We start from the raw sequence: 23083 nt of genomic DNA on the forward strand, positions 1-23083 counted from the left end.
ATAGCTTCGTTTTGTAAATCATGTAGTTCGTTAAATCTTATGTTTATCTTTATTTTATTACCACAGGACGCATTGCAAAGGGAAGTTTTGGTTTTTTAGCAGAAAGTCCTTTGGTAATAAAATACATAGTGGTTTTGGTATCATTGTTTGTTTTGTTTTGCTTCCATTGTGTATTTATGCTCAGAAAGAGGCGCCGTAAAAACTATTTGCAACTTAAAAACAGTGTACAGTATCTCCTAAGGCTATTATTTGGCGTTCTTGTGCGGACACAGATCTTAAAGCAGTGAAGCTTTGGTTCTTTAGGGAGGTAGCAAAGAAACAAATGGGACAGGCTAACTTAAACTCAATAACAGTAGCAAAACTCTATATGCATTTTTGTAGATACTTTACACCCTTCAACGGTAGCAGCAGTTTAGGTGACGGCCAGGGCATGATAAATATGGATTAATATAATGGACTTTGTTGGGCAGGCTAGGCAGAGGAACCACAAAGAGCGAGATCACGGAGGCAGTGCTAGCCTGTGCCTGTGCCTGTGCCTGTGCCTGTGCCTGGCAGACTGGACGAGTGCTGCTCAATAAGAACCTGGCATTGGGTCTGGCGATCTATATTAGGAACCTGAAAAAGAGAAAACAGCTTTTAGTGTGATATGCTACCTTTTTACGAAACCCTGACAAGCAGAGCGCAAGTTTCAATGGGAGATTTCCATTGCAGTACACTCACTGAGACTCTGTTTACACTCGCAATTAAGATGCGATTTGGTCGATCGGATCACAAGTAGACGAGGGAGACACATTCCCGTTTACATCTGGTGTTTTAATCCGTCTCTTATGCCCACTTTCAAACACTTCTATCCTGATTTCTTCGAGGGGAGGGAATATGGGCGGGTAAATGTTTGGTTTTTTTCAAATCTTTTGAGCTAATGGATAAAATAAGCTCACGCAATTTACATATGGCTGCACGGTTAAACACACAGAGAGCATCAGCTTTCGTTTCTGCTCTGACAGCCGCAAGACCAGCCGAACACCGTGAGTGTGTGTTAGAAATCAGGAATGGTGAGAGAACATTGTGCTTGGTGCGTTTTTCATCTTCAGACCAAACTTAGGTCTTCAGCCAAAAATGTTTAAATCCCATCTGGCTTTAGCCTTTAGCTAATGTTTATGCATTAGGTCATTAGGCGGAGAGTAAGTGGTTGTTTGTGTCTGTGTCACATTCGACTACATGAGCGTTTACACTACGAAAGCAATCCGGTCGAATAACTACATCTAGAAGTAGTCGAAATTGGACAAGCTCAAAACGTTTACACCTGTATTTAGCGTCGTCCACTTGTGATCCAGTCGACCAAAACGCATCTTAATACCAGGTGTAAACAGGGAGATGCTAAAGCTAAGTATTGTTCCTGATGATATAAACTCTGTTAACAGACAAGAAGAGGTGTAAAAGTGTTTTGGCAGTAAAACAACCTTCCTGCTGATGAAACTGGTGAGTCACATGCTGTAAAAATAGACAATCTGCAAAAATAGACAATCTGCTAAAGGCAGCTTATTCTCAGTTATAATGCAGTGAGAAGCTAGACCACAGATGACAGTCTTACCGGAGGAACTAATTCAATGCCTTGAGCAGGCCGTGTTACTCCCTCTTTTGGGATGCCATTGCTTTGAGAATGGTGTCCTCCATCTTCGCCCTGTGGCACAGACCAGCTGTCCTGAGTCCCTTTCCTACAGAGGAAACTGAGACAAAATTTAAATTCATTTATTAATGTATTTATATCATGTATTTATTAAACTACAGTAGTGGCCAAAAGTGATGTCCGGCCAAGAACATCTTCATCCTTTATTCAATTTTTTAAAAAGATTTTGTAAGCAAATTGCTAGTTGTGCTTGGAGTCATTTGTGATGACACAATGAAACATGGCAAATTGTGCGACATTAAATTATAAAATTATGAACAAATGCAAAAACAAGAGAGAACCAATGGAATTTTTATAACTGATTATGTTGTAGTCAATGCATGCCTTTTCCTGTGAGCTATTTGTTTTTCTATGCTTTTTTGCATAAAAACAAACGTTTGCCAAATAATTTTGTCAGATAAATACCTAACCAAGTTTAGTGTTTTGTTCTTCCCTCATATTTAAAATAGTTTAAAATATATATAAAAAAAAATTTCTATTTGAATGGAAATTGTAGAGTCATTAAAACACACACTCTCTCTCTCTCTCTCTCTCTCTCTCTCTCTCTCTCTCTCTCTCTCTCTCTCTTTTATACATATATTTATAGATAGATATAATTAATATTAGCATTATAGTGGTATGTATTTATTATTCTTATTTTAATATTATTATATTTGACACTTGTGAAGTGAATTAATAAGAAAATATTTGTAAAATTTGTGCATGTAGTTTCATGACATCATCTAACCAAAAGCTCCATTACCTGCGCCGATATCCGAACATGAGGAAGAGCACGCAGAAAATGATGCAGGCCATGCCGATGTGGATGCCAATCACAATACTGCTGACCGAGCTCTCCACACCCCTGCAGTTACAGTGAGTTTCCTCTCCTGAACCACAGAACATGATCATTATACAGTGCACTTAAAAATAATGAACAAACTGAGATGTGCCAAAGCAAATGCTGCTTTACCGGCTCTGGTTTTAGCACTAGTTCCGTCCTCAGCCAGTGACACCAGTTTCTTCGAACAGTCGCTCTCTCCATTGCCGTTGTAGGCCACCAGTTTGACTTCATACACAGCGCCGGGGTCTACGGGGGAAAAATGAAACCGGTCAGTATCGCACACGCTGCAAATCAATCAAAGATACACATGCATTCGTGTCTAGGTCTAACACATATACATTGAGCTGTTTTTTTTTATTTTGCCACCATAGAGCTATTGATGGGGATTGAGGTCTGGTGTAAAAAAAACCTTGCTTTCATCATCTCAATTTTCCTGAAACTCACACTTTTTTCACGTAATAGTACTAGGATATATTCTTAGAGGAGTGTTTGTTCTCTAGCACGAACATTTCAACTATCCCTGTACAAACATAATGGCTTCTTCAAAAGTGCTGAAACAGGTCATTTATACTGAATAGTGGAGCGAGAGAGTTTTCAGTATAAAATGTCAGGAATCTGATGGCTTTTTTGTGCTGATCATGTGGGAAAATTCTACAGGGAGGTGTAACAAAATAAGAATTGCATTGTACTAAAGTACAGATGACAATAAAGCTCTTGACTTGAAAAGCAGGCCTATTTATACACTTAAAACAGGGTTTTTTTTGTATTATTATTTTACTTTTTGATGCCAAACAACCAAAAAAGTGGTGATCCACATTCCAAAAAATATAAAGGTATATATAAATATACATTTTCAGTTACTAAAAAAATTACACAAAGTGTATTATAAAGATAAGTTTTTTTTTTTTGCTAAATTAAATAATTGGCTTTTGTTTTTTTACAAATTTTTACAGTTATTATCAAAACAATAATAATGTAAAATAAATGTTTTTTTTTATAATAAAATTGTATTTTTTCACTTTCAGATTTTTGTTATCGCACTTTTCACACTAAATATAATTGCAAAACAGTTTTAAGGTTTACTCTGAAAGCCTTAAAATATGCTTTGTAAAAAAAAAAAAATAATCTCACATTTTCTGCAGAAGCCAAGAGCCAATTTGAAAACCTCTGACTTAACATATATTTAAAATTCATGGATTTAATTGCATTTGATAAGAAAACAGCATCTGCAAATATATATTGCATCTATTGTTGCATCAATATAGTTTACACAAACAGAAACCGCTTTCCCTCACCGAGATGAGAGAAGATGTGAGCGTTAACATGGTATTGCAACTGAATCGGCCCCAGGATCTCTCCATGAGGAACCCTGCGGTATGACAGTCGGAAACCCTCCGTTTTCCCAGGCTTACTGGGCAGCTCCCATAGCACCTGGACTGCTGTGCTGTTTATTGCTTTGGTGAAAAATGTAGGTGGACTGGGCACTAGATGGGAGATAGAGAAAGAAAAACCTTTATAATCAACTCAGAGGAATAAGGAACACTGTCAAAGTTAATTCTGTTGAAGCAAAAAAACAAAAGGCAAAAAGGAAGCCATGCTCGAACATCTGTGACAAAACAGGGAAAGGACGTATGTGTGGACAGCTGACGTGGCTCAGAGAAGAGACAGCAGGGGAGATGGAGGAAGAGTTTGAAATTGTAGTGGCCTAAGCAAAACATGAACCAAACAGCGGACAGTGTGTAGCTACATACCGCCCCCTAGTGTTGTGGACACGACAGCACTGGAGCGTTCACTGGCACCCAGAGGAGAGTAGGCCTTCAGGTAGATGGAGTAGGTGGTCGCAGGTTCAAGGTTTGAGAGGTCATGCTGAAATGTTGTCTTACTCACTGCCTCCTGTAGTTCTTTACTCTCAGGCTCTGAAAACAGAAGTGTCGTGCATTAGCCATTGGTTGTAAGGAGTGGTGGTAAATTAAGCTCGATCTGCTGTGACGTCACAATCGTGTTGCATTGTGGTTTATGGATCTGCCTCAAAATCGAGGGTCTGTCCATTTAAACTTCCTTCGCCAACTTGATGAAGCTGAATGCACTTCAAAATGAGCGCCGGGGGACGTGCCTAGGGAAGTTTGCGAACGTATGTCTGAAGTGGAGTTAAACGCAGCCCAGACTCCAGAGGCACTTACCGCCATACTTGCGGATGTGCAGCACGTATCCGATGATCCCGTCTGTGATTTCAGCCGGCGGCTGTGTCCAGGAGAGCTGCAGGGTGGTTTTAGACAGAGCCGTGGCTTTCAGGTCCTGAGGGGAATCGGGCAGCTCTTTGGCCAGGGAAACAGCCAGACGAGCGCTGGCCTGGTTAGTGCCGGCAGAGTTCTCAGCGATGCACTGGTATATGGCCTCGTCCTCTGATGTGATGCGAGTCACGGCCAGGGTGCTAAAAACATTCAAAATAATTTTACAAAAATCTATACTGTGAAGTTAATGTAAGATGTTGTGACCTTGGTAACATTTACAGATATCGCACGCTACGATTTGGATGAGAGAATATAAAACAGGTGAACACTGACATCTAGTGGACAGAAGTTGGTAATGACACCAGATATTTTCAAAGGTAAATGGACCCTTTTTTATATTTCTGGGGTTCTCAGAAGCTGAAGTCGTCATGGTTCGGTAAACTTCTATAGTAGTGAATGGGAGATGACTACAGATATAACACTTTTGTATTCCCATTTGCTCCAATAGCAAAAGGAAAAAAATCCAAGACTTTTTCAAAAGAGGGAAAAAATATCGAGAGATTTATTACGTTGGTCAGAAGAGAGAAAGATGTCATATTTGCCGTTTGTATTAGAAACACCAATTGCGAAGCAGTCATTTAATGCCAAAGTAACATTAATGTAACGCAAAATATAGCATTACATTTTTTAAACATGAAAATACTAGAAATATTTACTCGATTTGCAATGTTGATTACTGTGGAAACGAGTCATTGCAGTCTGTGAAAAGGGTCCATAAAGCAGCTAAAATATTGTTTTTATATCTTCTTACTAAAAAAATAGAAAACAGTTAAAGAGAAAATAAAATTTGAAAAACAAAAACAACAATAAATAAAAAAATAAAAAAATCTCTATATTGATATATATAAAAAAATTATATAATTTGTGTGTTTATAGTATAGGCATGTGTATTTCTGAAGGTTTTATGGCTAAGTGTAATTTTGTGTATTCCTGTTGCACTTTGTGAGTCTCCGAACTGTGTGTACCTGTTATTGTTGGTGAGTTTGACATTGTCACCAGGCGTGAGTATCTTTCCGTTCTTCAGCCAGATGATATGAGGTTCGGGAACACCCTGAGCCACACAAGTGAACACTGCACTGCCCCCTGCTGTCTTGGACACAGACTGCGGCCACTGCAGGAACTCTGGAGGAGCTGCGGAAAGACAGGGAACAGGGTTACTATTAAAGTTATCTAGAGCTAAAACAGTGACACCTTACAATAAGGTTTCATTAGTTAACATTAGTTAACATAAACTAATAATGAACTGCACTTCTTGAGAGGGAACATTTACTAATACATACACTAATACAAATGTTGTACTGTGAACTAACATGAACAAACAATGAACAACGTATTTTTATTAACTAACGTTAACAAAGATTAACAAACACAGTAACAAATGTATTGCTCATGGTTAGTTTTTGTTAGTTAATACATTAACTAATGTTAACAAATGATACCTTAATGTAAAGTGTTACCAATAAAACTAAAGCCATTACTTGAAATAAAATAAATGTTAACTGAAATTAAATATTAAAAAACTTAAACTTATTTTATGGCCAAGAAAACATTTCTCATTTGCACTTAGTCTAACTTGATGTACAAAAATAACTAAAACTAAACTGAAATAAAAATGACTAAAAACTATATAGACATATTTAAAAAAGAAACCTAATAAACATTCCAAAAACACAACAAAACTGCTAAAACTTAAACAAAAATTAAAATTATTAAAATATAATAATAGCCCATCTCAATACAAAGACATTTATTTATTTAACCAATTTAATAATGTAATTAGTAACATTTTCCAATAAGGCCCATTAGTTAACCTTAGTTAATGCATTAATTAACTAAAGTATTATAATTATTATAAACATATTATAATTCAGTATTTCCTAATCATTGATAATGTTAGTTAATAAAATAAAACTGTTCATTGTTAGTTCGTTATTCAGATCCATTAAATAAAATTAACACATACAAAAAGTATTAGTAAATGTTGAAATTAACATTAAGATTAATAAATGCTGTAAAAGTATTTTTCACTCTTAGTTCATGTTAATGAATACAATTAACTAATGTTAACAAATGAACCTTATCGTAAAGTGTTACAATGCAATTATGTCAAAACCAAGACAATGATATGAATAGCTTTAAAATGCGTCTGTTTTGATCTAAAATAAAAATTACATTTCAGTTATGAATGTGAAAATATTACACAGCACACACAAGTATAATACAGAGACAAAGCTAATTTCAAATGATACATGTGTTTATCATCAAGACATTCATATTTTACCAGTATATGGCCCTTCAAATCAGATCTTGAACTTAAACTCTAGTTTTTCTGCTGTCTATCTTCCAGATGCGGGTTCATCGTTCCGCTTGACACCTCTTCAGTGTCCGCACAATGGCCATGCATATATGCAGAGCTCTCCAGACCCCAGGACTATGCATCTCATTGATCTACTGACACCCACCAACAACCAAAACACCCCCAGACCGAACCCCTTCTCCCTGGGAAGAGGGTCCGAAGTGGTCTGTGGAGGTGTGGAGGGTCATAGGTCAAAGGGAACCCTATTTCAATAGAGAGCTATTAATCAGGCACCGATCTTTAAAACAGCGAAGCTCCCCCCTTCAAAAGAGGTCAACATTTTTAAAACCGTTGGACAAAAATATAGATTTGGCAGATCAATATGAGCCGCGCAGAAGATGTTTAATTGGGTTTCACAGCTGATTGTTGTTTTTCATCATTGTGCCCCGAATAATATCGAATTAAAAATGAAAAGATTTCTTTTGAAATCTACTTCAGAATCAGTTGATAAGGAAAGTAAGTTCACTTAAACTCTGATAAGATAAATAAATAAAGAGCAAAAGTATACTTTTGAAAATATGGGCACCTCTAAAAAAAAAAATATATATAAAACAAAGAAATACACATTAGATTAATTACTTTTTTATATAAATCTCCCTCCTTTTTATTTAATTATTTAATTGATTTATTTATCATTATTATTAGTAGTAGTATTTTTTTTTCATTTGATGTTTAAATGATAGTATATGTTTATATATACTTAAATATACGAAAAATATTATAAATATATATATATATATATATATAGCCTATATATATATATTTTTTTTTACAGACACAAAAAAAAAAACTTAAAATGCAAAACTGATGTGAGAATACCATAACAAGACATCAAGCACTACTATAAAACCATAAAATTCATCATATGGGTCCTCGTAGGCCTGAAATGAAAGATGCAGCCTTTAAAAACACTTCATTGGTTCTGCTTAGACTTTAGGGTCAGAGTGAGAGGTGGGAGGGGCTGGAGGGTGTGTTTAATGAAACTATAGCAGGGCACAATAGGACAGAGGTCACTTCAGACCTCCAGACGCAATCTGAATGAACAGCAGTGTGTGTGTGTGTGTGTGTGTGTGTGTGTGCGAGGAGGGGGTGTCATTCATCAGCCACGTCATTGTGGTTCTCCTCTCTCCCAAGAAGCACTTCACACTTGAACCTGAGTAGAACTGTTGATGAATAGACATCCTTGAATAGAAATGTTTTAAACTGAGGACGGACTAAACAAAGGCCTTGAGAGGGATCCGATACATGCTGCATCTGTCTGGCTCATATACACAACTGGACAACATTTTGGAGTAAAGATTAATACATTACAATTGAAAAAATAACTTTTTTCTATTTTAAAATGTGATTTATTCCTGTGATGCAAAGCTGAATTTTCAGCATCATTTCTCCAGTCTTCAGTGTCACATGATCCTTCAGAAATCATTCTAATATGATGATTTGCTGCTCAATTATTATCAATTACTGGTGCGCAAGTATTAAGAATAGTTCTTATTATTATCAATGTTGAAAACATAATAATTTTGTGGAAACCGTGATACTTTTGATCAATTTAATGCATCCTTGCTGAATAAAAGTATTAATGTCTTACCCTAAACTTTTGAATTGCAGTGTATCCACAAAAATATTAAGCAGCAAAAACTTTTTTCATAATAATAAGAATATTATTTTATCCAGAAAACTGTTATTTTAAATTGTAATAATATTTCGCAATATTACTGTTTTTTCTGCATTTCTTATCATGCAGCCTTGATAAGCATAAGAGACTTCTTTCTCAAAGATATATATTTTTTAATGTAAAAGGTGACTCTTGACTTTTGACTGGTAGTGTATAGTGTAACTTTGAGCAGTTGAGACTTATTATTAGCCCTGATTTCCAAAAATGATGGGAAATCAAAGCTGCACCATGATATTATAAACATGTTTAGCTGTGTGTGAAACGTATTCTTTTAGCAAAAGGTTTTCACATTATAACACGTGTATAAGGAATAATGAAAACCGCTCTTGCTCTATTTCCGTCAGGCTGAAGCATTTATATGGCATCTTAAAAAGACAAATTAGTATCAAACTTCTTAATTACATGTAAACGAACAATAAAAGTCAGCTATCGAGCTCACGCACACATAAAACACGTGCACATGTCGATATGTGACTGATTCAGATGGATTTATAATTTGATGACATGCAATTTCCCTTGCCTGCAAAGAGGAAGCAATCAGAGTACAATTAAATAGCAGCATCAGCTTTTGGGGGTCTGTCTTTCCCTCTAACAACTAACCAGCTGCGTCTTTACAACCAGGGCCAACTGACAGCATCAGTGGCCAATCCATCTCATGTATTGATCAGTTGTTCTTTTAGCAGGTTCTCAGATCCTGACCTTGAATCTGATCAGGTGGCTATTCCTCCTCATTCATTTCATTCTGTTGTGTGACTTACGCAATCAATTAATATTGTTGAAAAACATGTCTGCCTATTGATGTGCAATACTTTCATACGCATAACAAAATGAACTAATTCTTGAGAGCTATCACTGGATTTCAAGCCACGAGGTAATGACTAGCTTCATGTTCAATATGAATGCTATTTTTGCACTTGCTATGATGTGTATGGCACACATTTTCAGGTTAACTTTAACTTAAAAAACCCTTCAGCTGAACCAGTCAACACCCTTTCATTTTTTCATATTAAAAATAACCCAGGGTGAAGACAATAGAAGGGGTTCCCCTCGATACTGTCATGAACTTCTTCACCCGCTGCCTGACCACCAGCTGGGACGAGAACAACTGCCCTCATAATGCTATGGAAACAGTGGGGGAGGGTCAAGAAGGACCATCGTCCGTCCTCATTTGAGGACCATCCATTCTGCTTGCCCCGCCCTCACTGCTTCATCACCTGTCTGTCAGAGGAGACTCCGCCCCCTCCGCTGGCTCTCCACTAACAGCTTCCTAGGCCAATGTCAAAGGTGAGAAATGAGAGGCCAGAGGTGAGAGGGGATACCTCACCCCTCCCAAAACACACACACACACACACTAGGAAAACTGCTCTTTGCCTGTCCATCTACCCTTTTGTTCTCTATTGTCCACATCCTGGCTCAGCATCTGCCCCAACCTTCACGGGTGTGTGAAAGACTTCACTTCCACAATGAGCTGAGAGTCTGGAGGACAACAACCTTTCATAAATAGACCTGAACTTGACTAGGATGTGCTGATTTTACCTTTGTGACAGGCAGACAGACGGACAGAAGTTATCAAATGTGTTCACTCAACAGGACTAAAATATCCATGATCCCCTTTCTGCTTCTTCTATTGAATTTCTATACTTGTTCATCAAGTTAAAATATGAATTCATAACACATTAACTAAATAATTAACAGTATTAACACATTTTACAAGTTGTTGTTCATTGTCAGTTGTGTTAATGGTAACAAATTGAACCGTATTGATGGTTGAACAAATTGAACCTGGTTGTTAATAAAGCATTTTTGAGCAATTCCTTGGCATGGAATTTCATTTCTCTTTCTCGTTACTCTAAATTTCGATTTGCATCACTGATCTGACTTACTTCACGAGGCTTTTCTCAGGGTGTGTTGGGAAGGTTTTTGGTTTCCATTTTGGCGAAAATAACCTAACCTGATCTCTTTGTTCCCATCTTACACAAAAAGTGGATCAATAAATGAATCAATACATTCAACATTACCTCCCCCAAATGGCTTCACTGCCAATTCTGTTGTAAAAGACTGATAGGGGTGAATATTGATTGATCAGGCTTAAGCTGGACATTTGGGTCACGGATCGAGAAGGCACACCTGGGTGCAATTCCAACAACAATTTAACAAATGAACAAGAGTACAAGAGGATAATCTACATTATCTCAAGCGCAGATATTCAGTGCTTTGATTATGTTTTTCTGTCTCCTGGCCATCTAAGATGTTAAAAGACATTATTATGCTTATGTTCAGATGAATAAAGAAGCATAGATCTTCACAGCTACTGACTGTGTGGTATTAAATATGACTTTTGTACTTGACTCTCTCATGGATGATTTACCCATTTGTTCTCATGTTGTTCAATCCTAAAGATCCCCAGTGTGCAGCTACTTTGAAGATAGCCAATAAGAGGAGCATATATATACCTCAGGGATATATGATCAGGTTGAATGTACGGACAGTAGCAGGGTGATGGATGAGCTTTGTCATTGGGGTGCTGAAGGGGGGATATCTCCTAACAGCTGACTTCATTACACAAGCTATTCCTCTCAAGCCCAGCTGGACAGCACCAGCAGGAACGTAATTACCATAATGGTAGTCAAGAGTCCCACACCATCAGACCCAGTACAGACTGAGTGAGTGAGAAAACATAACAAAAAGGGCAGAGAGAAGGGAGGGCCTGAATATTGACTTCTCCTGCTGTGCTGACCAGTCAGCTTACAAGGGGTCATGTTCAAAACCAATTCTGCTTGACGCCTGGTCATCATAGCACTCAACAAACACTTCATACTTTCACTATACACACACAAAAGATCACATGCTTGCTATGTCGTGCTCAGTGAAGTGTGCAAATAATAAAATGACTGTAATAGTGGTGCTTTGTGATCTTGTGTCACAACAAATCAGGATTAAGCGGTGTGGGGTCAGCTATTACTTCCCTGGTGAGTTTGGACCATTTATGAAATACTGAAGCTTAAACATATACTTCTGTGATTTAACACACTACCGTTTTATAATAAATTATTATCAAGGACGCATTAAATTGATCAAACGTGACAGTATAGACATCTATAATGTTACAAAAGATTTCAAATCAACCCTGTTCTTTTGAACTTTCTATTCATCACAATTTCCACATTAATATGAAGCAGCACAACTATTTTGAACATTGATAATAATAAGAAGTGTTTCACCAAATCAGCATATTAGAATGATTTCTGAAGGATCATGTGACACTGACGACGTTGTAATCACGTGAATAAACGACATATTAAAATATATTAAAATAGAAAACAGTTATTTTTAAATTGTAAGGTACTTTTTTTTCCCCATGGTCCACTTTAAACATTCTACCAACTATAAGTTACTGCAACTACATGTCCACTAGCAGTCATTAGAGTATTAGTAGACTGTCTGCTTAATATCTGCTAACTCTTTATTTTAATGCTCCTCAAAAGACTAGACTAGAAGAAACTTTGCAACTACTTATTCTACTAACACAAACCCTAATCTAACAGTCTACTAATACTCTAATGAGAGTTACTTATAGTTTCAGAGTTACTTATAGTTAGCAGAATAGACTTTCAAAACCCTAAACGTGTGAACAGTAGGCACTGTAAATGATCTTTAATCTGACATAAAAATGCCAAAATGAAGAGAAATTATTTTAAGCCTGAGTGGAAGATGAGTAATATTTGTCACAAAATAATATCTTTGGATTTCTATTAGAAATCCAGTAAGGTTACCTTGCACGACCAGCCTGCCCAGAGCGGTACGCCTCATCCTGGTGCCGGGCCGGTTGGCAGCACACACATAGACTCCAGAGTGCTGAAGGGAGACATCTGAGATCATCAGGTTCCCCGTGCCCAGCACCTGTATGCCCTCCACTCCGATCGATCTGCCATCTGAGGGAAATGGATCATGAGAAGGAAATTAATTACGAGGAGAACAGAACTAGAGAACAACTAAGTCATAAAGTTCACACTTGCAGTTCGTTTCTCTTGGTTCTTTTGGTCTGGACCAAAGGAGAAAAAGATATATTTATCCCTGCGTTCACACTGTCTAAATCTACAAAACGAAACCGTATATTTTGCGACGGAACTTATTGAACATCCAAAACAATGCTGTGCTGGACTAAATGAACTGAACTGTAATGGACAGCATCGGGACTGTGACGAGAAGAACCAGGTATTCTTGAGCATTCTGTCCTTTTTAGGGTCGCATCTTGTCCTGTTTTGGGTTTGTTTACATGTCTTTAGTTCGTGTTGCGTTCATATTTCAGTCGAACTGAAGAGTTCGACAGGAAGAGGACAGAGACCAACCTTTTCAGGGGTCTCAGCCCGCTTGTTTGGTGTCACCAGGGTCCGGATGACAGCGCTCACACTTATTCAAATGAATTGCACTAACAGAGCAATCGCACCAAGGTTCGTTTTAATCGAACCAAACCTGCCAAGTGTGAACACACCCAGTTATCCTCGCACAGTTCAAGCATGAGGATTCCTACCAAGTCTACTCCAAGACACAATCGGGCGAGGGTTTCCGGTGGCGATACACTCCAGGATGGCGGTCTGATGGACGGTAATGGTGAGGTTCTGTGGGCCGGACAGGATGAACGGTTCCTTATAGGTGCGAGGGACACCTCCTATAGCGTAGGAGAACAAATAAAGAGATGATAATATTAGGATGACATTTGACATCATGACATTCGGGGTAATCAATGTTCTGGTTATGCCCTATATCAAACCACATGTTCAATACAAACATAATTTAGGCCTTATTTACTGGATGAACAGAGTTTAAGGTTAAGGTTATGTACATGCAATCTGGGGTGTTTGCCAGATCAAGGTTGAGTACTGACCAGTTACGTTCAGATAAGCTTCGTGGCTGTAGCGGGTGTTGGCGATATTGGTGGCGACACAGCGGTAGACGCCAGCGTCTGATTTCTTAACTCCTGTAATCTGCAGAATACCCATTGGGAGAAGTGTGTACCTGTGGAGAAAGAGTAACACGAATGAGCAATTGTGAGGAACAAAATAAAGAAAGACTGTTTGCTGGGACCATGTTACCTGTCATCAGAGGTTCCAAGCACAACACGGTCCTTCTCCCAAGTGATGTTGGCCTCAGGAATGCCATTGACCTGACACTGGAAACGTGCAACACCTCCCTCATCTACTGACATGGACTCTGGGTGAGTATGGAATTTAGGGAGAGCTGTGGGACGAAAATAATTGAGTGAGATTGGTAATAATAATCCACATAATAAATATAAATAACAATTTTATATCAGTTGAGTGAGATGAGCTTTCTTTTGAACGTTCTATTCATCGAAGAATCCTGATAAACGTGTATCACAATTTACACAAAAATATTAAGCAGCACAACTTATATAACACTGATAATAATAATCAGAAATGTTTCTTGAGCAGCAAATCAGCATATTAGAATGATTTCTGAAGGATCATGTGACACTGAAGAGAAGTAATAATGCTCAAATTCAGCTTTACAGCACAAGAATAAATTACATTTTTTAAATACAGTAAGATCAAATAAAAATTGGAATAATACTTTACAATATTTGTTATTTCATAAATATATAGCCTACATTAAATATTTTAAATATATTTAATATTATGCTTAATATTAAATATTAAGCATAAATGTGACAAAACTGTGAGGTTTCAGGGTATATTCTCTTCATGATTTTGCGTGTCGAGTAAATGTATCCTGTTTTGAAGATATTTGTATTTAACATTTGATTATTTTCTAGATATTTCCTATATATTTCCTAAAAAAAAACAAAAAAACAAGATAAACAAATTTATTTATTAAAAGATTATATTGTGGTATAACAATTATTCTGGTAGCATTTTAATTCACAGTCCCGTTTTGCATGTACGTACTATATACGTATTGTAGTAATTACAATAACTTGGTAATAACTAGGTACTAGTCCAGAACCTACCCTTAAACCTATGTAACTATCATGTTATGTAACTATAACATATACCATATATATAACATATAACCTTAAACCTATGTAACTATCATGCTCCACCTTATGGAGTTACCTTATATTACTCAGTACTTTCTTGGTAAGTACACTCTAAGCACATTGCAAGTGCACATACTGTAAAAAATTATTCTTATTTTCACAAATTTCAACATTTAAATGTTGATTTTCATTGGGGATGTAGGATGAGGGGCCGAGAGCATTTGTGGTCTAAATAGCCTGGTCATTCATATAATCAATAGGTAGGGGTGTTAGAAGAAGGGCCTCCCAATGAGAGTTCATTGCCATGGTTACGTAGTACCTTCTGGGGAAGCATGTAGTGACAACTATAATTCTACAGGATTATCACCCACCCTACTGCTTTTATAGGACCAAAGGGAGAGCCAGAGGAAGATAGGAAAGGATCGGGTAAAAGCAGAGACAAGGAGTAAGTGGACATTGGTGCTGCCCCTATGTCACTGTATTTCTCACATAAACTATTAAAAGTATAGGCAAAGCATACGATTTCATATCATACTAGCTAGCCTCGGTCACTCACATGCGAGCTGCACACGGGCCTTGCGGCTGACCAGCATGCCGTAGTGGTTCTGTGCCGCGCAGTAATACTCTCCAGCATCGGTCGTATCTCCATCCCGTCTCTTCTGGAAGCTGCGGATCAGGAGCGTGCCGTTGGATAGGATCTTCGCCCGGCTGCCAACTCCCGGAAGCAGCGGCGCTCCGTTCTTATGCCACGTCACCGTGATGGGACCCTCGCCTTCCACCCTGCAGTCCAGCATCAACGGCCTGTCCCGCACCGCGATCACGTCACTGGGCTGCGTAAGGAACGCCAGCTCAGATCCATCACACAAACCTGAAAGTGAGAGAGGGATAGAGTATGGGTCAGAACACAACTGAAACAAACCCTAAAAGGTAAAGATTGCATGTAAAATAAATGCTCAGAAATTAGATTATAATAATAGTTATGTGTATTAAACGATGATATATAAGAAGAATGGTGACAGGTTTAAAAGGCACTTAATATTCAGCAATATTATCAATTTGACTGCACTGACACTAATGAATAAGAGCATTGTCTTCTGTAAAGCTGCTTTATAGTTGAATCGAAGCTGTTTCATAATTTATGAAATCTGCGACATGAACTGAGCTGATCTGAGCCGAATATTGACACTATTACCTTCTGTAGATGAACTGAGTTTGCTTCATAACTAATGAACATTGCAACATTCACACTGTTATTGAAATAAATGTACACTGTAAAAAAAAAAAAAAAGTTGCTGCCTTAAATATTTAAGTTCAATTAACTTGGATGTTTAAGTCATTTTCAAGTTAATTAAATTAAACTGACTTAAAAAAATGAGTTGAATCTTGTATAACTAATTGCTTGTTTAACTTATTTTGATGAGTTAAAGCAATGTAAAAACATATGTTGTCTTTTTAATTTTTCACAGTGTAATCAACACAACTGAATAATAGCACTATTGTTTTTAGAGCTGCTTTGGAGCTTAAATTGTATTAATATTTGTACATCTGCAACATTAATACTGTTGGTTTCTTGTTTATTACTGTGAAGCTGCTTTTGAAACAATATGTATTGCATAAAGCACAATAGAAATAAATGTGACTTTGACTTCTATAGACATTAAAGTTAGCATCATTTTTAGCTATGAGTTTATGATATGCATGTTTTTGTGTTTGTTGCATATTGTCTGTGTTCTTTGTCACTTCAAGACTCAAACTAAAAGGAAAAATGCCTTGAAAGCGAAAGCTCCGAAACTTTCCATATCCAAAAAACTGCATTTGTGCCTCAGGACTGACGTCATTGTGAGCTTCACCGTCTAAGCATATCTGCCTATTTACTCAGTATCATCAAACCAAACCTGGTCATCACAATAGAGACAAACGCAATGTAGCCAGTGAAGCATAGAGAGCTGCGACAAAGCCAGAGTAGAAGGGATGGAGAATTAGGGTGAGTTATGGGGTCAAGTTAGAGGAATCTCTTTTGAATAAACCCACCCTGATGACAATAGGCCTGTGACGACACCCAAAAAAACAACTCTGGGTAACCACCAGGAGCCTTCTGCACCTCTCTCAGTCTGGACCATCTGCCCCCCACTTATACAAACCCCCACCATCCCAAACCCCCCAGCGGTCACATTTTCCTTTCAGTCTGATTCCAGGGTGACTTTCCCATGCCACTGGCTCACCCCAGTCCTCTCTCATTGTCAACTCGCTACATGGCCATTCCACACATCCTCTGTGCTTTTTATATGGAGAACTCCAGACCTAAAGCAACCTTTAATGTGACCTCTGGAGATGGCCGGTGTCTCCAGCATCTGTTATGTTAAACAGCACAAGTCTGCTCTTGAACTTGCATTAGATGAGATGTGAAGTACCTTCCTTCAGCATCTGCTAGGTGGATATTATAACCTACACCCCCCCCCCCATTCAATATGCACTAAAATATACAAATTTCTGACCACTGGGTTCCTCGAACGCCACCTGCACTTGATCATGACAGCCATACCATGAATGTCAAAAGAGACTAAGAGTCTTAGTTACAGGGACAGATCAGCCAATTATAATATCTTTTTTTATATATTAAAGTCTCAGTGTGTTTTTGGACCCCATTGGCTTTCATTGTATGGATAAAAACAGTTCCTTAAAATGAAATAAAGTCATACAGGTTTGGAATATCACAAATAATTACATAATTTTCATTTTGGGGTGAACCATCCCTTTTAAGTGCATCTAGCTGCTTATTATTTGACGGATGTCAAAATATTTTAGGCCTACATATATAGATAGTGGTGTGCTAATATTGGATATTTAATATTGCGCATTTTTACCTTTAGATTACCTTCACCATCACCTAATGCTTACTTAGTAAATCTTTAAAAACACTAACAATGTAATAACACATATAGCAAATATTTTTTTCATAATGTACATTATAATGCTGCGGTGACTAAATTCACGTTTAGCTTTTAAAATGGACTAATTTTAGATTTAGGTTTTAGAATTATTATTTTTTTTTTTTGTATAGAATGAAAATAATGATGAGTTTGGTCCAGAACTATAAGAGTGTTTACTTTAGAAAACCACTGCTGCAAAATCTGACATTAACAATGACAACATGACCATATAAGCTCAAGCATCTCTTGGAGTCATACCTTGGATAATATCAATAATGGAGTCCATAAATATATAGAGCTATAAACTAGTCTTCCACTGAAGGGAATATCTGGGATGCTCCTTTTGCTCCCAGTTAACTCGCACACTGAGCAGATGTGGATGGGACGAGACTGTCTCTTCCTTTTTCAGTTTTTATGAGGGCTAGCTTACATCTGACCCTTCCCTGGCTTACTGCACCCGAAGTGTTAATGAAATTCAGAGGTCCCAGGGGAAAGGGGGGTTATGTCACACAAGCTGGATTCAGAGATATAGAGTATAACACACGGGCCTAAGCAATAAAGGTACTGGTGTACAAATATAATGTACATTTTTTGCTTGACACATCCAAATAAAAAAAAGGAAATGAGACAGCAGGGATATAAATGGACTTGATCTTAAACACTAACCGTCTTAGAGAACAATAAAATGTATTAATATACCATTTTTGTAAGAAAGAGGTTTTATGTTTATGCCCACCTCATAACGGAAAGAAGTTTGTCATTACACCACACTATTCTAAGATCTCCATGGTCTCCACAATGGTGAAGATGGTGCATATGTAGATTATAAAGTCTTACAACCCGCATGAGACCCGGCCAGAAGTGTGATTAAGAGCTCAAGTCTGGGGATAATTCAGATAATTCAGATGAGAGGTGGATAGAAATGGGGTTTTGGGGGGGATTGTAGATGATGAGCTGAGCAGCAGGAGACCCCCACCCATCCCCACCCCTTTGAGCTGTGACCTCGGTCCCTAAAGGGTCATGAGAGAGTTGGTGAAGGGTGGATGAACAACGTGGGGCCTAAGGCACACAGCCTGTGTCCAGTCACACACACAGTCCCAGCCCCCAATTCGGGCCATTGTCCCCAGACTAAGGTTGGACCTGAACTTCACAAACTATTGTTGGAGGCCAGACATTATTCTAATGTCCTTCGTTTCTAATCAGAGTCTCAGAAGGGTCAATGAGGCAAAGATCTGTAACACTCTCACCATCACTTTACCTTACTATGCATATAATATAATATAATAGTGTGTATGAATGAAAATGTCCTGTATTAAAACTAGGGCTGCATTTACTTGATGCAAAATACAGTAATATTGTCAAATATTACTACAATTTAACATAACTGTTTTCTATTTTAATATATTTTAAAATGTAATTATTCCTGGGATGGTAAACCTGTATTTTCGAACTTTGGTACTTTTTCCCCCCACAATTTTATGATGAACAGGACATTCATTTATTTGAAGCAAAACTTTTTTGTAACATTGCAAAGGTCTTTATTTTTGATCAATTTAATGCAATTAATTAAGTATTTTTTTATTTAAAAAAAAAAAGTCTTACTGAACCTAAACTTTTGAATGGTAGATTACATATTACAAAAAAAAAAAGTTTGAGGAAAAAAAATTGTTTAGCACTGAAACCTAGAGCTACACGACTCTAATATTCTAATATTTTAATGCTCATTATCATTTCTAGCTGAGTCTCGGCTTTGTCCAGAGAAGATTTTAGCATTACTAAAACTGGCCTGTCACTTTGAAAAAGTGATATGTGCCTTTGAAAGAAATTCTTAATGCATATGAACATTCACAAATTCTTCTCGCTCTCTTTTTCTCCCATTATATCCATGGCAGCAGCAGGAGATCTAACGTAAACAATAGCTGAATAACTCGGGGGGAGGAATTGTAAAGGAGCTGGGTGGAGAGGGGGGATCACGCTGCTCCGGTGGGCTTCTTTTGACTCCATAATAGGAGTTAAATTCTTCCTGACTACAACAGCCACAAGCTGTCTGCACAAACACTCCTTTGTGTTGGTCATTTGAGACAAAGTTGTCTTTTGTTTAAACACTGATTGCCATTAGGTGGCATATGCCAAGTTCAAAGTCATGCAAACACACTTACATTTCCACTTAAGAGGAAACAATCCCCTGAAGTTGAACTCCACCCTCCTTATTAACCAATTAGCTTCTTTTTTTTTTTTTGTGCTCCACTTTTCTCTCTACAAGTATCTGACGAGAATGTTTTAAGATGCTATTTTTCATCATGGTACTCTCAACCAAATATATGTCTTTCTATTAATTAGATCGTGTCTGTGGGTCAACAGCTTTTATGAAAAAGTCTTTCTCAGACATGAAACCTTTGGGTAAAATCAATAAGCAATACGCTCCAATTGCAGGGGGAGGACACCCTATCACTATGGCCTCAGGTCTTTAATTATTGGGATAAGGACCAGAAGGGGGTCCAGGGCTTCCATTAAGCCAATCTTTTTAATGGAGCAACCAAGGGTTAAAATGTCCCTCTGCTGCAACATGTGAGTTTTAATGCCACTGTTAGTTCCTCTTTGGCTTGTTGAACCCTGATGATTTTCTTTAACTGAACCACCGAAACTAGTTTTAAGGCCGATTAGCCAGCACTTTGTATTACAGGTTATTACGGCAGCTTCATTACCATGAGGAAAGTGGACAGTGCTTCAATTAGAGCAATGAATGCACAGACTGAAGTGGCTCTAACCTGAAGGTAACAAGTGCACATGATCACTCACATCTTCTGTGGTGATCCACTGGAGATTGAAGTTATTTTAAATATGGATTTAAAACTCCTGTTTGGTAGGAGAAACTTTGTGAAGATCAGGTCCAGACCATGATTTGCTTTAGCAGTGATAGAGACATCGGCCACCCGCTGCAGTCTGTGCCCTGTGTGTGGATTAGCTGGATGGGTGTCTTGTCAGAATTAGCTATATCCTGTGTTTTCTAGGAAGATGAGGAGTCTGTGGCAGGATTATTCAGGGATGCACACACATAAACCTCCAACAGCTTTAAGGCGATTTTCAATGTATCGCTGCTTCCCATAAGGCTGGAGCAGTGTTATGGAGATCAGGGTGTTGGGGTCAAAGGGGGTGGGGAGAGGTGGACACTTTTGTCTCCTTGGCTCTCTTTTTCGCTCCACCCGCTTTGGACCGCTCCGCTGTCCAGGAGAGGGACCCCAAAGGTTAATACGACCCAAGGTCACCGCAGCTCCTCTGTCTGTAAGGTCATCTGTTTCTCCCCCCCCCCCCCCCCCCCTCCTCCATGAGACTCCCAATCTCCTTCTGTTCAACTTTCCAACTATGTTTATTTATTGTTCCACAGGAGATTTATTCTAAAGAACGCACATAACCTCATGGCAATAACATCTGGTTTGAAAATAAACTGTTTTGATCCTAAGTCAAGTCATTTAGTCTCTATATTAATATTAAAGCTGAACAGATTTTTGTTTCTTATAAAAGCCTGAATATTTGAGAAGAAAAAAGGTTTGATGCAGGATTTATATGATTGCTCTACCCTATATTTTTATATATATTATATATTTTATATATAACTATATCTTTTTTCTTAACTTAAGAAAGATTCACTTAAAGAATAAATTAATACAAATGAACCTTTTTGCATTGTGATAAATAAAAAAAAAATCTACTTTTCTTTTTCATATTCCTTCAACGCTTTTTTTTTTTAACATTATAGCAAAATCTTTGTCACCATCCATTTGACTTGTCATTTCTACACTATTTTATGGGTTTGAATTTAACCAGCAATTAAACTTTTGTTACAGTGACTGGTCATAAAATGAACTCTTAGTTGAATACAAACTATTGGGTTCTGATGTTTAGTGTATATGGCATTAATACTAAGCTTCTACATAATTATACTCTATTCATCAAAATTACAATTGTAATATGTTCAAATACACTGACATTTAAAAGGTTAATGAGTTCGCTATTAGGTGAGAAACACCCTGTGAATAATAATTTAACACAGAAAACAGCATAGAGCTGGAAGAAGGAGGATAATAACAGCTAAAATTACTTTTATGAACTTTTAAAAGATGCTTTGTGCACCAATAGCTTGTCCTGCATTAGGATAACGAAACTCTACAACAAGAGTGTTTAATGTAGCTAAAGGCAAAACAAAGCAAGTAAAATATTAATAAATATTAATAATGTAATATTTGAATTAGCTTCATAATTTAGTAATTAATTGAACGGACTACTGAGGACATATATCCAAATAAGAGAAATCAGACAGTTTGTAGGCTAGTCGTAGTATCGTCAGAAAAACAAGTTAGCCTATTCTTTTGATACAGAACTCAAAATATGATCTTTAAATCTCTCTGGTCAAAGTATGCTTTTAAGGTTTATTTTTTATTTTTTAAGAAACCACATGGAAAGCAAAGTGCACACAAATAGGTGAATAGTAAACAAAATGACTAAAAAGCATAGGCTACCATATCTTTACAATGTGAAAAATGAACAAGTTTATACTCACAAGAGCCAACAAACGTCAGGATGGTCAGTAAAATCCGTGCCTTCATTTTCCTGTGTAACGTTAAATCCTTTCAAAAAATAATGGAAACAGGTAGGCGACTTCTTTGGGGTTAAAAAGAGTTTAAAAAGTGAACAAGAAAAAAAAATGTGCTAAATGCCTTTGTATTCGAATAAAAAATCCTAAACGGAGTCAACCTAGCATAACATCATCGTTACTTTATCACACATTAAGGGCGCTCCAGCTGGGCGCTGCTGGTCACGTCCACGGCCACTGTGAGAATACCCCGCGAGCAGCTTCAGCTCAGCGGTGAGCGCGAGCTCATTCATTATTCATGAGATTGTTGAAGCTGCTGACACGCGCACGGTCACTACACGGACGTTGACACGCGCGCGCTCGCCGTCAGTGACAGGTGGCTCTGTGATGAGCCAATCATTATACAAGCTGCTGTCTTTGGAGAGGTGCGTTATGACTTGATATATCTGCAAAAAACATAACTTTTACTCATAAGGATCACAGTTGCATATCATCTATCTATCTATCTATCTATCTATCTATCTATCTATCTATCTATCTATCTATCTATCTACACTGTAAAAAATGATTTTTTGGTGAAGTAAATAGGCTACTACTGAAAAAAACAATGTAATTTACATGAAAAAGTTAGTTCAGGCAAGAATTAAAAAAACGAAGTAAATTCCATATCAGTACTTAATTCAAGCGAGTAGAAATGAAAGCGTAAAT

The 23083-nt window shown here is 37.5% G+C and overlaps 1 protein-coding gene across 1 annotated transcript; it reads right to left on the reverse strand.

Moving 5' to 3' along the window:
• Positions 1-513: 513 nt before the first annotated feature.
• On the reverse strand, positions 514-22388 carry LOC311299357 (immunoglobulin superfamily DCC subclass member 3; the record flags this gene model as incomplete). The annotated part of the gene is made up of 14 exons (XM_084422873.1): positions 514-615; positions 1592-1727; positions 2430-2556; positions 2640-2756; positions 3806-3994; positions 4262-4426; positions 4691-4941; positions 5767-5932; positions 12609-12767; positions 13367-13504; positions 13721-13851; positions 13929-14073; positions 15411-15722; positions 22343-22388. The coding sequence occupies 14 exons, from the start codon at positions 22386-22388 to the stop codon at positions 514-516; spliced, it is 2184 nt and encodes a 727-aa protein (XP_084278999.1).
• Between the last annotated feature and the right edge of the window lie 695 nt (positions 22389-23083).

The sequence above is a fragment of the Rutilus rutilus genome, assembly GCF_951802725.1.
Source record: "Rutilus rutilus genome assembly, chromosome: 11".
Lineage (NCBI taxonomy): Eukaryota > Metazoa > Chordata > Actinopteri > Cypriniformes > Leuciscidae > Rutilus > Rutilus rutilus.